This window comes from Dendrobates tinctorius, unplaced genomic scaffold, assembly GCF_039654945.1.
Source record: "Dendrobates tinctorius isolate UK_male_01 unplaced genomic scaffold, ASM3965494v1 ptg000133l, whole genome shotgun sequence".
Lineage (NCBI taxonomy): Eukaryota > Metazoa > Chordata > Amphibia > Anura > Dendrobatidae > Dendrobates > Dendrobates tinctorius.
This window is the reverse complement of record NW_027361801.1, coordinates 2,426,185-2,450,232: the sequence shown is the minus strand read 5'-3', so window position 1 is coordinate 2,450,232 and position 24,048 is coordinate 2,426,185. Positions and strand designations below refer to the sequence as shown.

At 50.5% G+C, this 24,048-nt stretch overlaps 1 protein-coding gene across 1 annotated transcript in view; it reads right to left on the bottom strand.

Moving 5' to 3' along the window:
- Window positions 1-7,048: 7,048 nt before the first annotated feature.
- LOC141048064 (endothelin receptor type B-like) overlaps window positions 7,049-24,048 on the bottom strand; it is a 75,601-nt gene continuing 58,601 nt past the window's right edge. The window contains exons 7-9 of the mRNA XM_073543425.1: window positions 13,477-13,610; window positions 10,344-10,452; window positions 7,049-8,850 (exon numbers count right to left, since the gene is read on the bottom strand). Of these exons, the coding sequence (XP_073399526.1) occupies window positions 8,701-8,850; window positions 10,344-10,452; window positions 13,477-13,610 (393 nt within the window). The 3' untranslated portion in view covers window positions 7,049-8,700. The remainder of the gene's footprint in view (window positions 8,851-10,343; window positions 10,453-13,476; window positions 13,611-24,048) is intronic.

Sequence of the window (24,048 nt, the reverse complement as noted above, 5' to 3'; positions counted from 1 at the left end):
TCCGTGTCATGTGTATGAGGTGCTCGGTCTTTGTGCATGTAATTGAGCTATAAGACCGACAAAATCGGCAGCAAATGACGATCTTGCCATGTGTGCTGCAGCGGAGCTCACGTAGGGAACGTTGGGTTTGCCGTGGATTTTTGGCAAAATCTGCGAAGCAGCATTTCTGAACATAGACTTAGGTCCGATGGAGGCTCCATTGCAGGTTGCCACAATTTTATCGGAATAAATGGCACAGTATGATGCAGTATTATTTTCCGGTAATAAGCATTACACCGTAAAGAGAGCCTGATGTGTCCAATCAATAATGTCAAGCTATCGTGTCATGGATCCATCCTCAGCGTAAAATGATGAGAACAAACAAACAGAATTCCTAATGTAGATATGAACAGAAACTAAAACGGCCTCTAAAAGCCCCCACACTACTGTGTACTATAGTTAATAATACATTTTATTTTTATAGCGCCGACATATTCCGCAGCACTTTACATTTCAGAGGGGACATGTACAGACAATAGACATTACAGCATAACAATAATCACATAGATTATAACAGATACCAAGAGGAATGAGGGCCCTGCTCGCAAGCTTACAGTCTATGAGGAAAGAGGTAGACACGAAAGGTGGGTGGTAACAGTTGCCCTGATTGTATGGACCAGCCATAATGTTAAGTGTGTAACAGTACAGACACAAAGGGCTAATGGATGCATAAAGCATGTGGGAACATGATGCGGGAAATCTGGTTATGGTAAAACTTTTGGCTGTGCCACACAGGGATAGATTATGTTAATGTGTTGAGGCGATAGGCCAGTCTGAATAAATGCGTTTTCAGGGCACGCTTAAAATTGTGGGGATTGGGGACTAATCGTATTGACCTGGGAAGTGCATTCCAAAGAATTGGCGCGGCACGTGTAAAGTCTTGGAGACGGGAGTGGGAGGTTCTGACGATTGAGGATGCTAACCTCAGGTCATCAGCAGAACGGAGGGCGCGGGTAGGGTGGTATACTGAAACAAGGGAGGAGATGTAGGGTGGTGCTGAGCCATGGAGGGCTTTGTAGGTGAGGGTAATAAGTTTATACTGAATTCTGGAGTGGATGGGTAGCCAGTGTAATGACTGGCACAAGGTAGAGGCATCGGTTTAACGATTGGTGAGGAATATGATCCTGGCTGCAGCATTCAAGACAGATTGGAGAGGGGAGAGTTTGGTAAGAGGGAGACCGATTAGAAGAGAGTTACAATAGTCCAGACGAGAATGAATAAGAGAAACAGAGTTTTTGCAGAGTCAAAAGTAAGAAAAGGTCGAATTCTAGAAATGTTTTTGAGGTGCAGATGACAAGAGCGAGCCAGTGATCGAATGTGGGGGGCAAAGGAAAGCTCGGAATCAAGTATGACCCCAAGACAGCGGGCCTGTTGCTGGGGAGTAATAGTGGAACCACACACAGAAATAGCAATGTCGGGTATAGGTACATTAGTAGAGGGAGGAAACACCAGGAGTTCAGTCTTTGACAGGTTCAGTTTCAGATATAGTGAGGACATGATGTTAGACACAGCGTTTAGACAATCGCTGGTGTTTTCTAGAAAGGCTGGCGTGATGTCTGGAGAAGAAGCATATAATTGGGTGTCATCAGCATAGAGATGGTACTGGAAACCAAATCTACTGATTGTTTGACGAATAGGGGTAGTGTACAAGGAGAAGAGGAGGGGTCCTAGAACCGATCCTTGGGGGACCCCAACAGTAAGGGGAAGGTGATAGGAGGAGGAACCGGCAAAAGATACAGTAAAGGAGCAGTCGGAGAGATAGGAGGAGAACCAGGAGAGAACGGTGTCCTTGAGGCCAATGGAACGGAGCATAGTGAGGAGGAGCTGATGATCCACAGTGTCGAATGCTGCAGAGAGATCCAAGAGAATTAGCATGGAGTAATGACCATTTGATTTAGCTGTTAGCAGATCATTAGAGACTTTAGTGAGGGCAGTTTCAGTGGAGTGTAAAGAGCGGAAACCGGATTGGAGAGGGTCGAGAACAGAGATTTCTGAGAGATAGCGGATAAGACGGGAGTGGACCAGGCGTTCCAGGAGTTTAGAGATGAAGGGAAGATTAGAGACAGGTCTATAGTTAGCGGCACAGTTTTGGTCGACGGATGGTTTTTTAAGTAGTGGATGTATGATGGCATGCTTAAATGAGGAGGGAAAAATACCAGAAGAGAGAGAGAGGTTAAATATTTTAGTTAGGTGAGGGGTGACAGCAGGGGAAAGGGACTGGAGGAGATGTGACGGAAATGGGTCACTGGTGCAAGTAGTTGGGCGAGAAGATGCAAGGAGCCTGCTTACTTCTTCTTCTGTGACTGGTTCAAAATCAGAGAGTGAGCTAGATGCAGTGGGGGAGGGAGGACAGTGCATGGTATGAGGTGATTGGGAGATAATTTCCTGTCGAATCTGGTCAGTTTTTTCTTTGAAGTAATTGGCCAGATTGTTAGCTCGGAGCTCCGTCGTTGGGGCCTGTACTCTTGGATTGAGTAGAGAATGAAAAGTGTCAAAGAGACGTTTCGGGTTATTGGACAGTGAGGTGATGAGGGTGTTGAAATAGATTTGTTTGGAGAGATGAAGGGCAGTGTTGTATGTTGTAAGCATAAACTTAAAATGGATGAAATCTTCGTGTAGATTGGATTTTCTCCACAGACGTTCGGCACACCTGGAGCACCGCTGCAGGAAACGTGTTTGCACCGTGTGCCAGGGTTGTCGCCGTCTGCGTTGTGGTGTTCTATTTATAGGGGGTGCAAATTCATCCAGGGCACTTTGAAGTGTTTCATTGTAATGCTTCAATGCAGAATCAGGACATGAGAGGGAGGAGATTGGGGCCAATGAAGACTGCAAGTTCTTCATAAGTTTCTGGGTGTTAATGGCCTGTATGTTTCTATAAGTCTGGACAGTGGGGGTGACCTGAGCAGCTTGGCAGTTCTTGATAGAGAATGAAAGAAGATTGTGGTTAGAGAGCGGGAGAGGGGAGTTTGCGAAATCATCCACTGCACAAAGCCGAGAGAAGACCAAGTCGAGGGAGTTTCCGTCTTCATGCGTTGGAGAATTAGTAAGCTGCGAAAGGCCAAACGAGGAGGTTAGAGATAAAAGGTGAGTAGTAGATGGTGAGAGGGGAAAAGCAATGGGGATGTTGAAATCTCCCATGATGAGGGTAGGGATGTCACAAGAGAGAAAATGTGGAAGCCAAGTGGCAAAATGATCCAGGAACTGATGGGAGGGGCCGGGAGGACGATACACCACCGCCACTCGCATGGAGAAGGGGGTGTAGAGTCTGACGGCATGGACCTCAAAAGAAGGGAAGACAAGTGAGGGTACTTGAGGGATAACCTGAAAGGTACATTTTGGTGATAGGAGCACACCAACGCCTCCACCTGCTCTATTGTCTGATCTTGGGGTATGAGAGAAGTGTAGCCCCCCCGTATGAAAGAGCAGCAGCAGCGGTAGTGTCTGACTGCTGGATCCAGGTTTCAGTAAGAGCCAGGAGGTTTAGAGAATTAGAAAGGAAGAAGTCATGGATGAAGGAGAGTTTGTTACACACTGAGCGAGAATTCCAAAGTGCACAATTAAGAGAGACAGATGGCATGCAGGGAATATTAATAAGATTAGAGGGGTTTCTAAGTGTAGCAGTCGGGGGGGTTTGACTTTCTATAACATGGGGGACAAGGGTTGGGAGCAATGTCTCCTGCGACTAGGAGAAGGAGGATAGAAAGAGTGAGCAAATGGTTAAGTGATTTGTGAGAGCGTCTCTGATGTTGAATGGTGGGACTGACTGGATCTGTGCAATTTAACAACGTGAAAAGAGCGTGAGTGCTATACATAGGAGAGGAAAGGAGCGAGGGGCCGATATGGATGGAGTGTAGAGAGTTAATGTCAGGGCGGTGGATGTGTGTAAATGCAGCAGCAAGGATATAAATCACACAAATGCATATGGAATATATTTGTTGTCCTCCTAATGTACAGGGAGTAGATGTATATAAATGTCTTGCCTGTCTCCTGCCCTGTCTAACTGCCATGTTATAACTTCCAGTAGTACTTTGATACATGTACTTAGATTCCATGTGTATAAATACCACCCCTGCATAAATGCTCCCCCTAGCTAGGTCTGAATATATAGTTAGAAGACTTTGGACAAAATAATTGTGCCCCCTCCAGATTGCACCTACAGGAGGTTTTCTGACCCCACAGAAATTAATATGGCCCCCACGTTAACAGCTTCCACCCTTCTGAGAAGACTTTCTACAAGATTTTGAAGGCGTCTTTGGGAATTTCATCCAGAAGAGCGTTTGTGAGGTCAGACCCTGATATTGGGGAGACGCCGGGATCACAATCTCCGTTTTAGTTCAGCCCATACCTGTTGGATGGGGTTGAGGTCCAGGCTTTGTGTTGGGGTCATGTTCTTCCACCAAACTCCCTCTCCATCTCTGTATGGACCTTGTGTACTGGGCACAGTCATGAGGAACAGAAAAGGGTCTTCTCCAAACTGTTCCCACAAAGCTGGAGGCTACAATTGTCCACAATGTCTTGTGCTGAAATATTAACATTTCTCTTTGGAACTAAAGGGCCCAGGCCGAGCCCTGATAACAAACCCATAGTATTATCCTTCCTCCACCAAACTGTGCTGCTGCACAATGCAGTCAGGTGGGTAACGTTCCCCTGATATTCACCAAACCCAGACTCCTCCATCACATACCAGACAGATAAGTGTGATCCATCACTGCACAGAACACGTTTCCTCCAGAGTCTAATAGTGGCAGCTTTACACCACTCTATCCAGCATTCTGCATTGCGCTTGGTGATGTAAGGCTCCATGTAGCTGCTCGGCCATGAATCTCCCAGTGGGGCGCAATGTTTGTTCTTCATGTTAATAACAGAGGAGGTCTGGACTCTGCAGTTATGGGGTCAGCAGAGCATTTTCTGTCCTTGGCCCCCCGCTCTGTAACATTACGTGGTCTCCACTTTGAGGCTGCTTTGCTGCGGTTCCTTCCATTTCTCAATAATATCACTTACAGGTGATGAGGGAAGATTTAGGATGGAAGAAATGTAATGAACGGACTTGTTACCACGGTGGCTCCTTTTATTGGACTGCGCTGGTTTCAGTGAGCTCTGTACCACCAGCCGTTTTGTCACATGGTAAAGGCAGACGGCATGATGGGGGGGCCGGAGGTTATACACCGGGTGTGAGGAGATATAAGTTATACACTGAGGAGGAATGTTATACACCAGGGGTCAAAATTTTCTATACCGGGAGGCAATGGGGCAGAATGATAAACCTGAATCCAATGATTACGAGGTGGGATCTTAATACTTTTTCTCCATTTAGTGTATGATTCTGGTAACATCTGTTTTAAAGATTCAAAGGAAACTTTCTTTTTGAACAACAATTCACAATGTTGCGTCCCTTTTCTTTCTGGAAAAGGGGGATAAATGTCTCCATGATGATGTCTATATGGCCTTATATACAGAAGAATGAGAAGACCAACCCTTTAAAGGGAAGAAATCATCAGAAAATTACCTATTGTTAAAATCAGATTTGTGTTACTTGTATTTTTTTTTTTTTATATATATGTCGGTAATTTGTTTTTTCATATTATGATAATTATTAAAAAAAAATGGTAGCGTTGCAATTTTCACATTGGCCACTGGGCCTTTTTTTTAGACTCTTACAACCCTACAGGTAACAATGACAGGTAACGCCTCTATGCCCAGCTGATAATAGTATCCACCAATCCTAATAGGTGATATCCCAGCCCTCCAGTTCCTCCTTCTTTCATAGTGACTTTTTCCACACGCACATTAGATGCTTCAGTACAAAAGATAGTGGTCAGTGGGAAAATTGCAAGTTTTCTTTATTTTTAGTATAGATATGGAAAATCACATGCCAACATTTTTTTTTTTTTTTAAATGAAAAAACCTCTGATGTAATCAATAGGTAATTTTTTGATGAGGCTTCCCTGTAAGCAGCGGCCACCATATTGGTCTCTTTAATTCTCATTTAGACGTGGGCTTCTGTCTCCGCATCGTGTTCTCCCCGCAGTGACGCAGTCTGAAGCTTTGATACCTTGGATTTTAACTTGTGTCTGAGCCACAAAGACGGTTGTGGAGATGCTTATGCTTTCAGTCCGTGGAGCATTTCCTCCCAGGCAGTAGGTTAAGGAATGCGCACATGGTGGTGGCGAGTCAGCAGCTTGTGTCTCATCAGATGTAAAGCAATCCGATAGAAGAGGGCTGTGAACTGCGGCTCCGGGTAAACAGGCGGCTATTCCCCGTACATGGTAGAGTAAAAATAAGCATCTGATCAATTGGCAAACCCAGCGCTTAATACTGCTCAGACCTTCTATTTAACTAGAGATATTGGAAACAGTTCTGGCTATTAGAGATCAGTCCTATCTATGCGTGACAAAGACACCATGGTTTTGTTGGGAAGTGATATCCTTCCTTTATCCTGTGGGGGCGCTATAGGAATATTTATTCTGGCCTGTTCTGCGTGGCAGCAGCATACAGAAAGTCTTCACTGCTGTGATCAGCATCCTGGGTCGGCATCCCGGGTCGGCATCCCAGGTTCCTCTTGCACTTGCTAGACGATGTGCTGATGAGGATGGCGGGCGCAGAAGTGAAAACTGCTCAGATTCAACTTCGCGAAGGGCTGGACGGTGGACTAGGGGCTGCACAAATTTTTTTGCTCAACCCTAATGGAAACATCCTTCAGCTTCCAAGGACAGCCTTCTCTGTCCCTGAACTTGATGGATAGCACTGCAGCCTGCAGCTCTGGGGTCCTGGATTCGAATCCCACCAAGGACAACATCTGCAAGGAGATTGTATGTTCTCCCTGTGTTTGCGTGGGTTTCCTCCGGAACTCCGGTTTCCTCCCACATTCCAAAGACATACTGATAGGGAATTTAGATTGTGAGCCCCATCGGGGACAGTGCCAATAATGTCTGTAAAGCGCTGTGGAATTAATGGTGCTATATAAATGAGTAAAATAAACTAGGAAAAAAAAATCTTACATAGTCAGAAGTCTTTGTATATTTTTTTTTTTTTTACAAAAAAATCTTTTATTTAATACAATAATATTAAGACATACACAACCATCATGGGCCAGACAGTATAATAACACCATAATATATGAACTATTACTAGTTTAACTATATGTCGGCGGCCAAGCTGGTGAAATTCAGCTACTTGCGGCCTCTGGCTTACTGAACAGCTGGGTACGTTCTTTATTTTAGGGTCAGCAAATTATATACTCATTTACCAGAACTAGATATCTTAGTAGTTAAAAAAAAATAGTTTTGAACTTTTGTAAAAAGAAAAAATGGTTTGTGATCTCGTTTTCTGAGATGAAGGGCTTTTTTTTTTCCTTCAATGGAGCGGTGTTTTGTGTGGCCAGCTGACTTTACTCATTGTTACCTTTTTGGGGTATATATGATGTTTTGAGCACCTTTGTTTTATTTTTGGGAAATGCAAAATTACTGAAAAAAAACCCACCTTTTTTCTTTTTAGTATTTATTGTATAAGTTAATTTATTTTACATTTTCATAGATCAGACTTTTTACCAAACATGAATTTTTTTAAATCTATTTTCTAAAGTTGGGTAAATGAGTGGGGGCGATTCAAACTTATTATATGTAATTTTTAATCTTTTATTATTAACATTTGACTTATTTTTTTTTTTTCGTCCCTAGCGCGAACTGGAAACTGTGATAACTTGTATATGCTGCAATACTAATATATATTAAAAATGACAAGCTCCTATGAACCATAGGCAGTGCTTCATGGGGGTACAAAGATGGCGGCGACAGGGCCTTTAAATGACTTTTGTTTACTGTGTTAACCCATCGGCACCCTACGATTTTGCCGCGTACATCCAGAATTAAAACGATGCAAATGCCGCTTTCAGAGATTGACAGCATGAAAGTGGTTAAACAGCAGCAATTAGAGCTCGTCCTGATCACTCCTGTTAGAGGATGATAACAGCTGTATAACACCGCTGGCACCCCCACGCCCCCTCTCAAAGCTGCATTTCTAGGGATTTTCCTACTTTAACACATCCATAGAGTAATTGCTCCCCAGCACAACAGCACATTTGTCCACCCGGTTTTGCAGGTTGAATCCTCCCACCCATCATCAAATGATATATTCCAGCTATATATGAGGAATTGAGAGCATAACATTACCGGCATTGATAGCATACAAACAATGTGATTTTACGTGACCCAGTCACAAGAAAAGTAAAACTATATTACATGATAAATGTTAATGGCAGTGTTTGGAGAGTCCACCCCAGTGACCTCCTGGGACAGTAAGAGCAAAAGTCGCCTCGCTACCCTGAACAATCTTGGGTTACATAATAAGCTTGGAAGAACTTTTGCTCTAAAAGGAGAACTTCTGAAGGCACTTATGTACAAAAATGTTCAATTTCCTTCTTGTAAGGACATCTTAACACCAAATATTATGTTTTTATCAGTTCCAACTCTATACCGAGTCTTCAGATTTATGCCCGATTTTTACGAGCTTGGTAACATGTTGGGTACAGTCCCATGTAATGGTCCAAAAGAAATGGGAACTTTACACACAGAGCGCTCACTGGAGGACTTTTTGGATTTCAGTGAGCTGTAAGTTAGAAAATAGGCCTCTGTGTCCGTGATATGAGGGTATTTCATCTCATGTTCAGGAAGAGCTGTATTTGTTTGTAAGATGAGAACTGCTTCGATCCAGGACCAGGTCGTGGCCATGGGCTTTCCACTTTCCTCCAGAACCTTTCTCATCCATGGGTGTGATCGCTAGGCTGGGCCTGTGGCACCAACAGCAAAGGCAAGACTAGGGAAACAGAAACGCATGGTTAATATATAATTATAGCGTTATTCGCAAAGATCCTATCCCAAAATGTAGTAGATGTAGTAATAATATTAGCATATACAATACCTCCAATTAGAAATGTAGTATAGTTTTTCCTGACTAGCCATGTCTCTTTCCTCATTTGCAGGCAGTGCAGGACCTTTGGTATCTATGGTTACGAGCACTAGCAACTAGCTAACTCACTATATCAGTGGTCGTAACCATGGATACCTAAGGTCCTGCAATGCCTGCACATGAGGAAAGAAACCTAGCAAATAAGAAAGACACGATACAACTTTGATATTTGTGAGAACCTCATCTTAGATTCCACAACTAGGGTGCAGTCTGACGGCCGAGATCGGACCGCAGTGCACGGACTGGCTGGCGGCTCTCCCGACCCGAGCGTGCCATCTGCATGAAGCTGTCACGCTCGGGTCAGGAGACTGCAGGCCATTCTTTGCATTCCAGTCCGATCTCGGTCTGATTTATACGGCCGTCTGAGTGCGCCCTTGAGGACATTTCAGTGGATTTTTTTTTTTATAACTTAAACAGAGTTCCTCCTCCCATTGGTGTTTCTCCACTGAATCTTGAACAGGTTTTCTTTTTCTTCTGAGACCCTCCGTTCCAAAGTTATACCCCTCAGTAATCGAGAAGCACATTTTCCCTTCTACCTCCTGGGGGTGTACTACAGTACTACCCTGTGGGCGTGGCCATTATTTGATTGGAGGAGAAAAAGCAATCACCCATGTAGAATTCTGTGGTATACTCCCAGTTGCATGAAGAGAAAATTTACACCATTTGGGGTCATAACTTTGGAACAGAAGAAAAAGAAAACCTGTTCATAATCAGTGGAGCTTTACTAATTGGCAGATGAGCTCCGTTTCAGTTAGAAAATTCTAATCAAGTGTCCCTTGAATTGCTATTGTAAAACTGCTCACTAATAGCCAGGATTAGTTTTGCACAAACTGTGGTGATGGCAAACTCAAAGTGGGACCCCCCCCCCCAAGAGACATCTACATTGCATTCACCTTCATCATTCATAACAGGTGCAGAGGACAATGTAACTGCTGTAGTGGGTCCTGACAGGCCCTGCTATGTGTACTACATCCTGGTGCCTAACTGTACAACAGTGGCAGTGCCACAGCAAGACAGGAGGAGAGTTGATAGAGGTGTACTCCCATCCACTGCTACTCCGAATCGGAGGTGTACTCCCAACCACTGCCACAGCGCATCGGTGGTGCACTTTCAACCGCTGTCACACCACATCGGAGCTGCACTAGCCACACTCTAGGAGCCGCAAGCTGTAGACTGAGGAATCAGTTGGACAGGCAGCTGCCCACCTGCTCATTTCATGGACTGGCGGGACAACAGAAGCAGGGTGCCCCCTTCATGGATATGGTCCTGGGCAAGTGCCCACATTGCTCCCCACACACCATCCAATGATCTATATCTTGATAATGGCATTATCATATTACCTGGAAACAGTTTTTGAATTTTCTGCTGACAAAGTAGAGTGCCACTGGGTTTATGCAGGAGTTCAGCGAGGCCATATTGATCCCGATGTAATTCACCACCAAGAAAAAGCTGAATGAAGAAAATGAGAGAAGTAAAGAAAATGTAGAATTTTTATTAACTTTTCAAACAATCTTGTAAAAAAAAAAAAATGACTGACTTGACTCATCCTATATCACATCTGGGACCTTCATTAGAAATGAGGTAACCGCAGCCTCAGATGAACAACACATGACAAATCACACTGTGTCATTTGTTTACAACAATCTAGGCCAAAATGCAGAAGTGGTGTTTGAGAAATTAAGTACACCCCATGAATCTAGAGATTGCAGAATCACCTTTTGGAGCAAAAACGTTAAGTAATCATGACAATGGAAAGGTCAAGTTCTCGTGACCGTCACCCCACTCACAACCCCCGTCCCCCAGTGATCCCCCCTTACTATTTCTAACAAAGAATACACAACACATTCAAGTATGGATAATGATGGCCACAGCAGCCAACTTTTAATAATTAAGACACTTGTTGGGCCGCCCTCGAAGCAATCACTTTCCTGGTCTTGTGATTGAGCCGCCATTGGCATTGCCTCTTCCCTCCCAGCCTTACTTCCAGCCGCGTCTTTTCCTGCTCAGAAGCACCATGATTCGAGGGAAGAGGTTGCCACCACCGTTAACCTGTACCCGACTACCGTCATCGGGTACCCACTTATCTTTGTTATGCACCCGACTACCCTCGCCGGGTGCCCCCGTAATGTGACCCCGACTTCCTCGTCGGGCATCACCCGCTTCTCACCAGACCACCAACAAATAACCATCCAATAAGGGGGATCCTCGCAATGCCAGAATCCCCTGTTTTCTCATTTTATTCACCAGCTTCGAGGGCCCACCAACGCCACACCGAGAACAACTTGACCCTTTCAAGTGCTCGAGACCCCACCAACTATTACTGCTGTGGCCCTCCGTATCCCTTCCTGTAGCCCTCTGATCCACAATTGCGTCCCCCTTGCATTCAGGTGTACCCCGTCTACCAACCAGTAGTCTTCTATGGAATCTAACCCCGCCTGGCGTATCACCACGCCACTGCTCCGGACTACCCACTTGGATATGTCCTTGTTGATTTTAATACGGGCCTTGTCAATTCTCTTAGTTTAATGGGCCCCCCTCCAGTTCCTTCTGGGTACTATATCAGACCACACTAATTTCATATTTGGGCACGTACACCCCAACCACATCAGATCCTTCTTTATATTGATAACCAGTCCCTTTCCCGATCTACTTCCCACGTCATTTCCCCCCACATGTAATACTAAAATATCCGGGGCTCCATAAAGGTACACTGCCTGACAAAATTTGTGAAGCATCCGCCCCCACGTCAGACCCCTGTACCCCATCCACCTTGTCACCGCCCTTTCCTTTGCGTAACCCAACTGTCTCCTGTCCGTCCTGTCAGCCTGCCGAGCTCCCCAAAAAACATAGGAATGTCCTAGTATCCATATCACAATTAGGACTTGTCCTGTAATAGAATCAGAAGAAATTAGTGAGATGTCCCTTCTCCCCGGTGTGTGCTTCGCTCATGTCCACTGGGTCGCACGTAGGTTCTGTACCGATGCGACTCCCATCGACCAATCCTCCTTATTACCTCGGGGCTGAGCCCTCCCACCGCTGCTTTGGTTGCAGCCCCAATGAGGAAAGAGTGGCCCGCGTAATTGGCGGGGTCCACGTCAGCCTTCACAAAGCACGTTTGAAACACTCTAAGGAACTGGTACCTAGCTAGAAAGGACCGTCCTCATGACACAGCAATGGTTCGCCTTGCTGTGGCCTGGTGGCTATAAATCCCCTAAAACACTTTACGGGACCCATAACAGCATCTCCTGACCTGCCTATTAGCACCATCTTTCCTTTCTCCATCCGTTCTGCTTTCGATTTTCTAATCCACAATTCTAACCCCCCTTGAGTAACCAGGATGTCCTCTGCAGAACTGCCTCCCGGTTTGGTCCTGCCTGATGCTACTAATTCTCCTATTCTCATTGCCCCGAAGAATGAAAATGTGAAAGCCATTCTAGACAGGCCTGTCTCGAAGTGTGACCTGCCAACCGCCTCTAACTGATTGCCTAGGTTCTCCAATAAGCCGAAAGACACTGGTCGCCTGCTATCCATCCTGCCTTTCCCTCTTCAAAAACCCTTTACGGCCTGTACCACCAAAAAATTCTTTGTCAAGTCTGTTCTGTTCCTCAATTTAAACCCAAACACTAACCCTGCCATTACCTGATTCAGCTTGGCCGCCGACCACTTACCTTCGGCCGCCTGCCTCACTCCCATCAATAAAACCCCCTATCTGCTCTTCCTCCATAAAGCGTTCCCTCCCTTGTCCCGCCCACCCCTCTCATAATCCTCATGCCCGTCGACAGGCTGCCCAGGTGCTACTTGCAACGGATGACCTGATCAGCGGCTCGACCACCCTGATGCCACACTCAAAAGTCTGGGAGGGCACGGTAGGCCTTGTTCTTCTGCTTCCGGGGCCAAGGCCCAAAAACGCTCCCCCCTTGCTGTCCGGCGTCCTGGTCAAAGAGAAAGAGGTCCTGCCTCCCTGCGTCCTTTTGTTTCTGACCCCTCCTCTGTCCTTGTCACTTCCCCCTTCCTTTTCCTCTTTTTTCGTGCCCTTCACTTCCTCCCTGCCAGCGTCATGCCCCGCCTTCCCCCAACCCCCTTCTGGGATCTCGTCCTGCGGTTACTTTCTGTATGACATCAGTCCCCCACATCATTCTGGAGGAATTCTGACCCAACATTTATTTTTTTCACAAGCCAAACGGTGCAAATTGTTTAATGAATTCTAATTGCAAAAATTATTTTTAGAGCTAAATACATGCATTTAAGTTAAATTTTTAAAAAAAAAATATCTATTTAAGGACCATATTTATTTTTTAATTATGACCCGATACTTAAAATGATATAATTCAGAAAGGGTGTACTTAGTTTTTGTCATGACTTTGTATTGAGAACTCCCAGTCTGCAGATTTGGAAGATGTATTGTATGGTTTTTTTTGGATGTGAAGCCAGTGTGGTACATGAATCGATATGTCGGAAGAGTTGGAATCGTACCTGAGCAGCTCACATCTGTGTGGATCCGTTCCATCATACACAGTTTTCTTCAATATGCTGCTCACATGAAGAGGCAACCAACACAGAGCGAAGATCACCACCAGACAGAACACCGTCTTAGCCACTTCCCTCCTCTACAAAGAAATAAACATATTATAGCCAACCAAGTCTTACGGGCTTCACTGGTTCTCCTCCTCCCTCGCAGACTGCACTGCTCTCCGTGGAGGATCATGGGACCGGTTCTGTCCATCCGCCTCATCCAATTGGAATCGAGCTTTCTTTTTTAAAATGTTTTCCAATTGGAGGAGGTGAATGGACAGTACCAGTCACATGATCCTCCACAGAGAGCAGTGCAGTGTGCGAGAAAAGAGGAGAACCTGTAGTACTTATATATTAGTGATTGCCACTAAATCATTTCCCAAATATATTTATTAAAATAAATGAACAACCGCTTAAAGCCAATTTTCGCTCTTCTTTTAGTGAGTTAATAAACCATATATAGGGATGTTACTAGTGGAACCTCCCACACCCTAATTTCAATCATTTTGGTTTTCCTTCTAATGATCTCTAACAGTAAAATTATTTCAATTTTTTTCCTTATGCCTTATTATTGGTGGGAGAGAATAAATAGGCTTAAAGGGGTATTGCCATCACTAAGATCCTACCCCAATATGTAATATGTGTAATAATAATATTAGGAAATCCCTCCAATTAGAAATGTAGTATAGCTTTTCTGATTCACTGTTATTTTCCTCATGTGCAAGCATTGCAGAACCTTAGGTATCCATAGTTACGACCACTAGCAATTAGCTGTCACTTCATCATTGGATATAACCATGGATACCTAAGGTCCTGCCATGCCTGCACATGAGGAAAGAGACATTGTGAATCAGAAATACTACTCTATATTTCTAATTGGAGAGATTTGCTAATATTATCATTATTACACCTACTACATATTGGGGAAGGATCTTGGTGATGGAAATACCCTTTTAAATGGATTATTTGTGACTTTAACATTGATGGCCTATCCATAGGATAGGTCATTAATGTCTGATTGGTGAGATTGTAACACCCGGCCTCCCCACCGATCAGCTGTGCCTGTTGTTATTTTCAGCCAGAACATTTATAAGGTATGGTGCTGCACAGCACAACTGCGTTGACAGAATAGTGACTGCAGCCGGCTACTGCACATCCCGGGTACTGCATATACTGGGTACTAGAACAAAAAACTAGATCTCAAAATATGTATAGCCACTAAGGCATAGAACAAATCAACAATCAGTAAAAAAATGTAATATATAAGATAGAGATATATCACAATAGAGAGAATTACATATAAACAATAATAATTTTATTGCACATATAAATTTAGACAAAAAAATACATCGGTATCACAATGAGGTAGATAGAATGTAGCAGCTAAAAGATATTGGCATAATAAAGAGATGGTAGGTATAGTGCCAGACAGAAAAAAGCATCTCAAAGGCTAAGTCCGCACAGAATCAGGAGAATAACTAGATGTGTATTTCCTGAAGGAAGTACAGATAGTGGTTTGAAATGGTGCCCGGGCTGCCCCTTTAAGAGAGACTTGCCTGCTGCCCCTGCAAGACTTTCAAATCAGGATATGATTTAACTGTGGGTGCCTCTCAGGGGCCACTTTGGCTTCAGGGTCTGATTTTGTGGGTGGGGCCCCTCAGGGCCTGATTTTGTGGCCGGGGCCCCTCAGGGTCCGATTTGGTGGCCGGGGCCCCTCAGGGTCTGATTTGGTGGGTGGGGCCCCTCAAGGTCCGATTTTGTGGCTGGGGCCCCTCAGGGTCTGATTTTGTGGCCGGGCCACTCAGGATCCGATTTTTGTGGCCGGAACCCCTCAGGGTCCAATTTTGTGGGTGGGGCCCCTCAGGGTCCGATTTTGTGGCTGGGGCCCGTCAGGGTCCGATTTTGTGGGTGGGGCCTCTCAGGGTCCGATTTAGTGGCCGGGGCCCCTCAGGGTCCAATTTGGTGGGCAGGGCCCCTCAGGGTCCGATTTTGTGGATTGGGCCCCTCAGGGTCCGATTTTGTGGCCGGGGCCCCTCAGGGTCCGATTTTGTGGCCGGGGCCCCTCAGGGTCCGATTTTGTGTCAGGGGCCTTCAGGGTCCGATTTTGTGGTTGGGTCCCCTCAGGGTCCGATTTTGTGGTTGGGGCCCCTCAGGGTCTGATTTTGTGGCCGCGGCCCCTCAGGGTCTGATTTTGTGGCCGCGGCCCCTCAGGGTCCGATTTTGTGGCAGGGGCCCCTCTGGGTCCGATTTTGTGGGTGGGGCCCCTCTGAGTCCAATTTGGTGGGCGGGACCACTCTGGGTCCAATTTGGTAGGCGGGACCTCTCAGGGTCCGATTTTGTGGTTGGGTCCCCTCAGGGTCCGATTTTGTGGTTGGGGCCCCTCAGGGTCCGATTTTGTGTCCGGGGCCTATCAGGGTCCAATTTTGTGGCCGCGGCCCCTCAGGGTCTGATTTTGTGGCAGGGGCCCCTCTGGGTCTGATTTTGTGGGCGGAGCCCCTCTGGGTCCAATTTAGCGGGCGGGACCACTCTGGGTCCAATTTAGTGGGCGGGACCACTCTGGGTCCAATTTGGTGGGCGGAACCACTCTGGGTCCAATTTGGTGGGCGGGGCCTCAGGGTCCGATTTGGTGAGCGGGGCCCCACAGGGTCCGATTTGGTGGGTGGGGCCACTCTGGGTAAGATTTGGAGGCTGGGGTCGCTCAGCCTCCAATTTGGAGGCCGGGGTCGTTGAGCTTCCGATTTGGAGGCCGAGGTCAAAGAGCCTCCGATTTGGAGGCCGAGGTCAAAGAGCCTCCGATTTGGAGGCCGGGATCGATGAGCTTCCGATTTGGAGGCCGGGGTGGCTCAGCCTCCGATTTGGAGGCCGGGTTGGCTCAGCCTCCGATTTGGAGGCCGGGGTGGCTCAGCCTCCGATTTGGAGGCCGAGGTGGCTCAGCCTCCGATTTGGAGGCCGGGGTGGCTCAGCCTCCGATTTGGAGGCCGGGGTGGCTCAGCCTCCGATTTGGAGGCCGGGGTGGATCAGCCTCCGATTTGGAGGCCGGGGTGGCTCAGCCTCCGATTTGGAGGCCGGGGTGGCTCAGCCTCCGATTTGGAGGCCGGGGTGGCTCAGCCTCCGATTTGGAGGCCGGGTTGGCTCAGCCTCCGATTTGGAGGCCGGGGTGGCTCAGCCTCCGATTTGGAGGCCGGGGTGGCTCAGCCTCCGATTTGGAGGCCGGGGTGGCTCAGCCTCCGATTTGGAGGCCGGGGTGGCTCAGCCTCCGATTTGGAGGCCGGGGTGGCTCAGCCTCCGATTTGGAGGCCGGGGTGGCTCAGCCTCCGATTTGGAGGCCGGGGTGGCTCAGCCTCCGATTTGGAGGCCGGGGTGGCTCAGCCTCCGATTTGGAGGCCGGGGTGGCTCAGCCTCCGATTTGGAGGCCGGGGTGGCTCAGCCTCCGATTTGGAGGCCGGGGTCGCTCAGCCCCCGATTTGGAGGCCGGGGTGGCTCAGCCTCCGATTTGGAGGCCGGGGTGGCTCAGCCTCCGATTTGGAGGCCGGGGTGGCTCAGCCTCCGATTTGGAGGCCGGGGTGGATCAGCCTCCGATTTGGAGACCGGGGTGGATCAGCCTCCGATTTGGAGGCCGGGGTGGATCAGCTCCGATTTGGAGGCCGGGGTGGCTCAGTCTCCGATTTGGTGTGTCGGCCCTTTAAGACTCATTTGGGTGCGCTGGCCCTTTAACAATCACTTTGGCGCGTTGGCCCTTTAAGAGCTAGTTTGGCTGACTGGGCTTCTTTTAAATCCACTTTGGCGCACACATTCTCTCTCAGGGGCATGTGTCATGTGATGAAGCTAGATTTGCATTTGTGCTGTGGGTTTCGCTTTAAGAGCTGATATTATGTGGCAGAGGCTCTGTGCTGGGGTTCAGGTGAAGTTCCTAGGCGTTGGCATAGTAACTGGGTCTGCCTGCGCATATCAATGAGCTCAACTGCCATTTCAATCGCCTCAGGGCACGTTTTGCCATTTCCTATTGAAAAGCATTGGAGACAGTGCATTCCAATGACGGGAAAAAAAATTTTCAAACGCAAATTGCGCAAAAACTACAAATCCGATCGACACGAAAAATACTTAGCACACCTCTCATGGACGCTGGCTTCGAAACGACACCTCAACGGAGTCTGTGCGTGTAGCGGTTTGGGCCGCATTAATTGCGGAAATCAACTTAATAATAATAAGAAGAAGAAGAACTAGATGTGTATTTCCTAAAGGAAGTACAGATAGTGGTTTGAAATAGTGCCTGGGCTGCCCCTTTAAGAGAAACTTGCCTGCTGCCCCTGCAAGACTTTCAACTCAGGATCCGTTTTAAGTGTGGGTGCCTCTCAGGGGCCACTTTGGCCTCAGGGTCTGATTTGGTGGGTGGGGCCCCTCAGGATCCGATTCGGTGGCCTGGGCTCCTCAGGGTTTTTATTGGTGGCCGGGATGCCTCAGGGTCCAGTTTTGTGGGTGGGGCCCCTCATGGTCTGATTTTGTGGGTGGGGCCCCTCAGGGTCTGATTTTGTGGGTGGGGCCCCTTATGGTCCAATTTTGTGGGTGGGGCCTCTCAGGGTCCGATTTTGTGGCCGGGGCCCCTCAGGGTCCGATTTTGTGGCCGGGGCCCCTCAAGGTCCGATTTTGTGGCCGGGGCCCCTCAGGGTCCGATTTTGCGGGTGGGACCCCTCAGGGTCCGATTTTGCGGGTGGGGCCCCTCAGGGTCCGATTTTGTGGCCGGGACCCCTCAGGGTCCGATTTTGTGGTCGGGGTCCCTCAGGGTCCGATTTTGAGGGTGAGGCCCCTCAGGGTCCAATTTAGTGGGTGGGGCCCCTCAGGGTCCAATTTTGTGGGTGGGGCCCCTCAGGATCCGATTCGGTGGCCTGGGCTCCTCAGGGTTTTTATTGGTGGCCGGGATGCCTCAGGGTCCAGTTTTGTGGGTGGGGCCCCTCATGGTCTGATTTTGTGGGTGGGGCCCCTCGGGGTCTGATTTTGTGGGTGGGGCCCCTTATGGTCCAATTTTGTGGGTGGGGCCTCTCAGGGTCCGATTTTGTGGCCGGGGCCCCTCAAGGTCCGATTTTGTGGCCGGGGCCCCTCAGGGTCCGATTTTGCGGGTGGGGCCCCTGAGGGTCCGATTTTGCGTGTGGGGCCCCTCAGGGTCTGATTTTGCGGGTGGGGCCCCTCAGGGTCCGATTTTGTGGCCGGGGCCCCTCAGGGTCCGATTTTGTGGCCGGGGTCCCTCAGGGTCCGATTTTGAGGGTGAGGCCCCTCAGGATCCAATTTGGTGGGCGGGTCCCCTCAGGGTCCGATTTTGAGGGTGAGGCCCCTCAGGGTCCAATTTTGTGGGTGGGGCCCCTCAGGGTCCGATTTTGTGGCTGGGGCCCCTCAGTGTCGGATTTTGTGGCTGTGGTCCCTCAGGGTCTGATTTTGTGGGTGGGGCCCCTCAGGGTCCAATTTTGTGACCGGGGCCTCTCAGGGTCTGATTTTGTGGTTGGGGCCCCTCAGGGTCCGATTTTGTGGCCGGGGTCTCTCAGGGTCCGATTTTGTGGCCGGGCCCCTCAGGGCCTGGATTTGTGGGTGGGGCCCCTCAGGGTCCGATTTTGTGGGTGGGGCCCCGCAGGGTCTGATTTTGTGGCTGGGGCCCCTCAGGGTCTGATTTTGTGGCTGGGGCCCCTCAGCGTCTGATTTTGTGGCTGGGGCCCCTCAGGGTCCGATTTTGAGGGCGGGGCCCCTCAGGGTCTACTTTGGTGGGGGCGGGGCCACTCTGGGTCCGATTTGGTGGACGGGGCCCCTCAGGGTCCGATTTTGTGGGTGGGGCCCCTCAGGGTTCGATTTTGTGGCTGGGGTCCCTCAGGGTCTGATTTTGTGGGTGTGGCCCCTCGGTCCGATTTTGTGACTGGGGCCCCTCAGGGTCTGATTTTGTGGCCGGGGCCCCTCAGGGTCTGATTTTGTGGCTGGGGCCCCTCAGGGTCTGATTTTGTGGCTGGGGCCCCTCAGGGTCCGATTTTGTGGACGGGGCCCCTCAGGGTCTAATTTGGTGGGTGGGGCCCCTCAGGGTTCGATTTTGTGGCTGGGGCCCGTCAGGGTCTGATTTTGTTACTGGGGCCCCTCAGGGTCTGATTTTGTGGGTGGGGCCCCTCTTGTCCGATTTTGTGACCGGGGACCCTCAGGGTCTGATTTTGTGGTTGGGGCCCCTCAGGGTCCGATTTTGTGACAGGGGCACCTCAGGGTCTGATTTTGTGGTTGCGGCCCCTCAGGGTCCAATTTTGTGGCTGGGGCCCCTCAGGGTCTGATTTTGTGGGTGGGGCCCCTCAGGGTCCGATTTTGTGACCGGGGACCCTCAGGGTCTGATTTTGTGGTTGGGGCCCCTCAGTGTCCGATTTTGTGGCCGGGGTCTCTCAGGGTCCGATTTTGTGGGTGGGGCCCCTCAGGGTCTGGATTTGTGGGTGGGGCCCCTCAGGGTCTGATTTTGTGGCTGGGGTCCCTCAGGGTCTGATTTTGTGGGTGGGGCCCCTCAGGGTTCTATTTTGTGACCAGGGCCACTTAGGGTCTGATTTTGTGACTGGGGCCCCTCTGGGTTCGATTTTGTGGCCGGGGTCTCTCAGGGTCCGATTTTGTGGGTGGGGCCCCTCAGGGTCTGATTTTGTGGGTGGGGCCCCTCAGGGTCTGATTTTGTGGGTGGGGCCCCTCAGGGTCTGACTTTGTGGGTGGGGCCCCTCAGGGTCCGATTTTGTGATCGGGGCACCTCAGGGTCTGATTTTGTGGTTGGGGCCCCTCAGGGTCCTATTTTGTGACTGGGGCCCCTCTAGGTTCGATTTTGTGGCCGGGGTCTCTCAGGGTCCGATTTTGTGGTTGGGGCCCCTCAGGGTCTGATTTTGTGGCCGGGCCCACTCAGGGTCCGATTTTGTGGGTGGGGCCCTTTAGGGTCTGATTTTGTGGGTGGAGCCCCCTGGGTCCATTTTGATGGGCGGGGCCCTTCAGGGTCCGATTTGGTGGGTGGGGCCCTTCAGGGTCCGATTTGGTGGGCGGGGTCACTCTGGGTCCGATTTGGTGGACGGGGCTCCTCAGGGTCCGATATGGTGGGCGGGGCTCCTCAGGGTCCGATTTGGTGGATGGGGCCCTTCAGGATCCGATTTGGTGGGCTGTGCCACTCTGGGTCTGATTTTTTGAGCGGGGCCACACTGGGTCCGATTTGGAGGCCAGGGTGGCTCAGCCTTCGATTTGGAGGCTGGGGTGGTTCAGCCTCCGATTTGGAGGCCGGGGTGGCTCAACCTCCGATTTGGAGGCCGGGGTCACTCAGCTTTCGATTTGGCGCGCCGGTTCTTTAAGAATCACTTTGGCATGTCTGCCCTTTAAGAGCCAGGGTGGCTCACTGGGCTTCTAAATCCACTTTGGCGCACATTCTCTCTCAGTGGCATGTGTCATGTGATGAAGCTAGATTTGCATTTGTGCTGTGGGTTTCGCTTTAAGAGCTGATAATATGTGGCAGAAGCTCTGCCTTGGGGCGTCATGTGACGTTCGTAGGCGTTGGCATAGTAACTGGGTCTGCCTGCGCATATCAATGAGCTTAACTGCCATTTCAATCGCCTCAGGGCACGTTTTGCCATTTCCCATTGACAAGCATTGGAGACAGTGCATTCCAATGACGGGAAAAAAAATTTTCAAACGCAAATTGCGCAAAAACTACAAATCCGATCGACACTAAAAATACTTAGCACACAGCTCATGGACGCTGGCTTCGAAACGACACCTCAACGGCGTCTGTGCGTGTAGCGGTTCGGGCCGCATTAATTGCGGAAATCAACTGGAAAATAATAAGAAGAAGAATAAAAAGAAAAAGTTAGCAGCGTTCGGATTACAACATTAATACTAGATGTGTATTTCCTGAAGGAAGTACAGATAGTGGTTTGAAATGGTGCCCGGGCTGCCCCTTTAAGAGAGACTTGCCTGCTGCCCCTGCAAGACTTCCAACTCAGGATCCGTTTTAACTGTGGGTGCCTCTCAGGGGCCACTTTGGCTTCAGGGTCCGATTTTGTGGGTGGGACCCCTCAGGGCCCGATTTTGTGGGTGGGGCCCCTCTGGGTCCGATTTTGTGGCCGGGGCACCTCAGGGTCCGATTTTGTGGGTGGAGCCCCTTAGGGTCCGATTTGGTGGACGAGGCCACTCAGGGTCCAATTTGGTGGGCGGGGCCACTCAGGGTCCGATTTGGTGAGTGGGGCCCCTCAGAGTTCAATTTGGTCAGCGGGGCCCCTCAGGGTCCGATTTTGTGGGTGGGGCCACTCAGGGTCCGATTTTGTGGTTGGGGCCTTTCAGAATCTGATTTAGTGGGCGGGGCCCCTCAGGGTCCGATTTTGTGGTTGGGGCCCCTCAGGGTCCGATTTTGTGGTTGGGGCCCCTCAGGGTCCGATTTTGTGAGTGGGGCCCCTCAGGGTCCGATGTTGTGGCCGGGGCCCCTCAGGGTCCGATGTTGTGGCCGGGGCCCCTCAGGGTCTGATTTTGTGGCCGTATCCCCTCAGGGTCCGATTTTGTGGGTGGGGCCCCTCAGGGTCTGATTTTGTGGCCAGGGTCCCTCAGGGTCCGATTTTGTGGCCGGGGCCCCTCAGGGTCCAATTTTGTGGGTGGGGCCCCTCAGGGTCCAATTTTTTGGCCGGGGCCCCTCAGGGTCCAATTTTGTGGGTGGGGCCCCTCAGGGTCCAATTTTGTGGGTGGGGCCCCTCAGGGTCCGATTTTGTCGGTGGGGCCCCTCAGGGATCGATTTTGTGGTTGGGGCCCCTCAGGATCCAATTTTGTGACCGGGGCCCTCAGGGTCTGATTTTGTGGGTGGGGCCCCTCAGGGTCCGATATTGTGGGTGGGGCCCCTCAGGATCCGATTTTGTGGGTGGGGCCCCTCAGGATCCAATTTTGTGTTTGGGGCCCCTCAGGGTTCAATTTTGTAGGCGGGGCCCCTCAGGGTCCGGATTTTGTGGCAGGGCCCCTCAGGGTCCGATTTTGTGGCCGGTGCCCGTGAGGGTCCGATTTTGTGGTTGGGGCCCCTCAGGGTCCGATTTTGTGGCTGGGGCCCCTCAGGGTCCGATTTTGTGGTTGGGGCCCCTCAGGGTCCGATTTTGTGAGTGGGGCCCCTCAGGGTCCGATTTTGTGAGTGGGGCCCCTCAGGGTCCGATGTTGTGGCCGGGGCCCCTCAGGGTCTGATTTTGTGGCCGGATCCCCTCAGGGTCCGATTTTGTGGGTGGGGCCCCTCAGGGTCCAATTTTTTGGCCGGGGCCCCTCAGGGTCCGATTTTGTGGTTGGGGCCCCTCAGGGTCCGATTTTGTGGTTGGGGCCCCTCAGGGTCCGTTTTTGTGAGTGGGGCCCCTCAGGGTCCGATGTTGTGGCCGGGGCCCCTCAGGGTCTAATTTTGTGGCCGGATCCCCTCAGGGTCGGATTTTGTGGGTGGGGCCCCTCAGGGTCCGATTTTGTGGCCGGGGTCCCTCAGGGTCCGATTTTGTGGCCGCGGCCCCTCAGGGCCTGATTTTGTGGCCGCGGCCCCTCAGGGTCCGATTTTGTGGGCGGAGCCCCACTGGGTCCAATTTGGTGGGCGGGACCACTCTGGGTCCAATTTGGTGGGCGGGACAACTCTGGGTCCAATTTGGTGGGCGGGGCCTCTCAGGGTCCGATTTGGTGGGCGGGGCCCCACAGGGTCCGATTTGGTGGGCGGGGCCCCTCAGGGTCCTATTTGGTGGGCAGGGCCTCTCTGGGTCTGATTTGGTGGGTGGGGCCACTCTGAGTAAGATTTGGAGGCTGGGGTCGCTCAGCCTCCAATTTGGAGGCCGGGGTCGTTGAGCTTCCGATTTGGAGGCCGGGGTCGATGAGCCTCCGATTTGGAGGCTGGGGTGGCTCAGCCTCCGATTTGGAGGCCGGGGTGGCTCAGCCTCCGATTTAAAGGCCGGGGTAGATCAGCCTCCGATTTGGAGGCCGGGGTGGCTCAGCCTCCGATTTGGAGGCCGGGGTGGCTCAGCTTCCGATTTGGAGGCCGGGGTCGCTCAGCCTCCGATTTGGAGGCCGGGGTGGCTTAGCCTCCGATTTGGAGGCCGGGGTGGCTTAGCCTCCGATTTGGAGGCCGGGGTGGCTCAGCCTCCGATTTGGAGGCCGGGGTGGCTCAGCCTCCGATTTGGAGGCCGGGGTGGCTCAGCCTCCGATTTGGAGGCCGGGGTGGCTCAGCCTCCGATTTGGAGGCCGGGGTGGCTCAGCCTCCGATTTGGAGGCCGGGGTCGATCAGCCTCCGATTTGGAGGCCGGGGTCGGTCAGCCTCCGATTTGGAGGCCGGGGTCGGTCAGCCTCCGATTTGGAGGCCGGGGTCGGTCAGCCTCCAATTTGGAGGCCGGGGTGACTCAGCCTCCGATTCGGAGGCCGGGGTGGCTCAGTCTCCGATTTGGTGTGTCGGCCCTTTAAGACTCATTTGGGTGCGCTGGCCCTTTAACAATCACTTTGGCGCGTTGGCCCTTTAAGAGCTAGTTTGGCTCACTGGGCTTCTAAATCAAATTTGGCGGACATTCT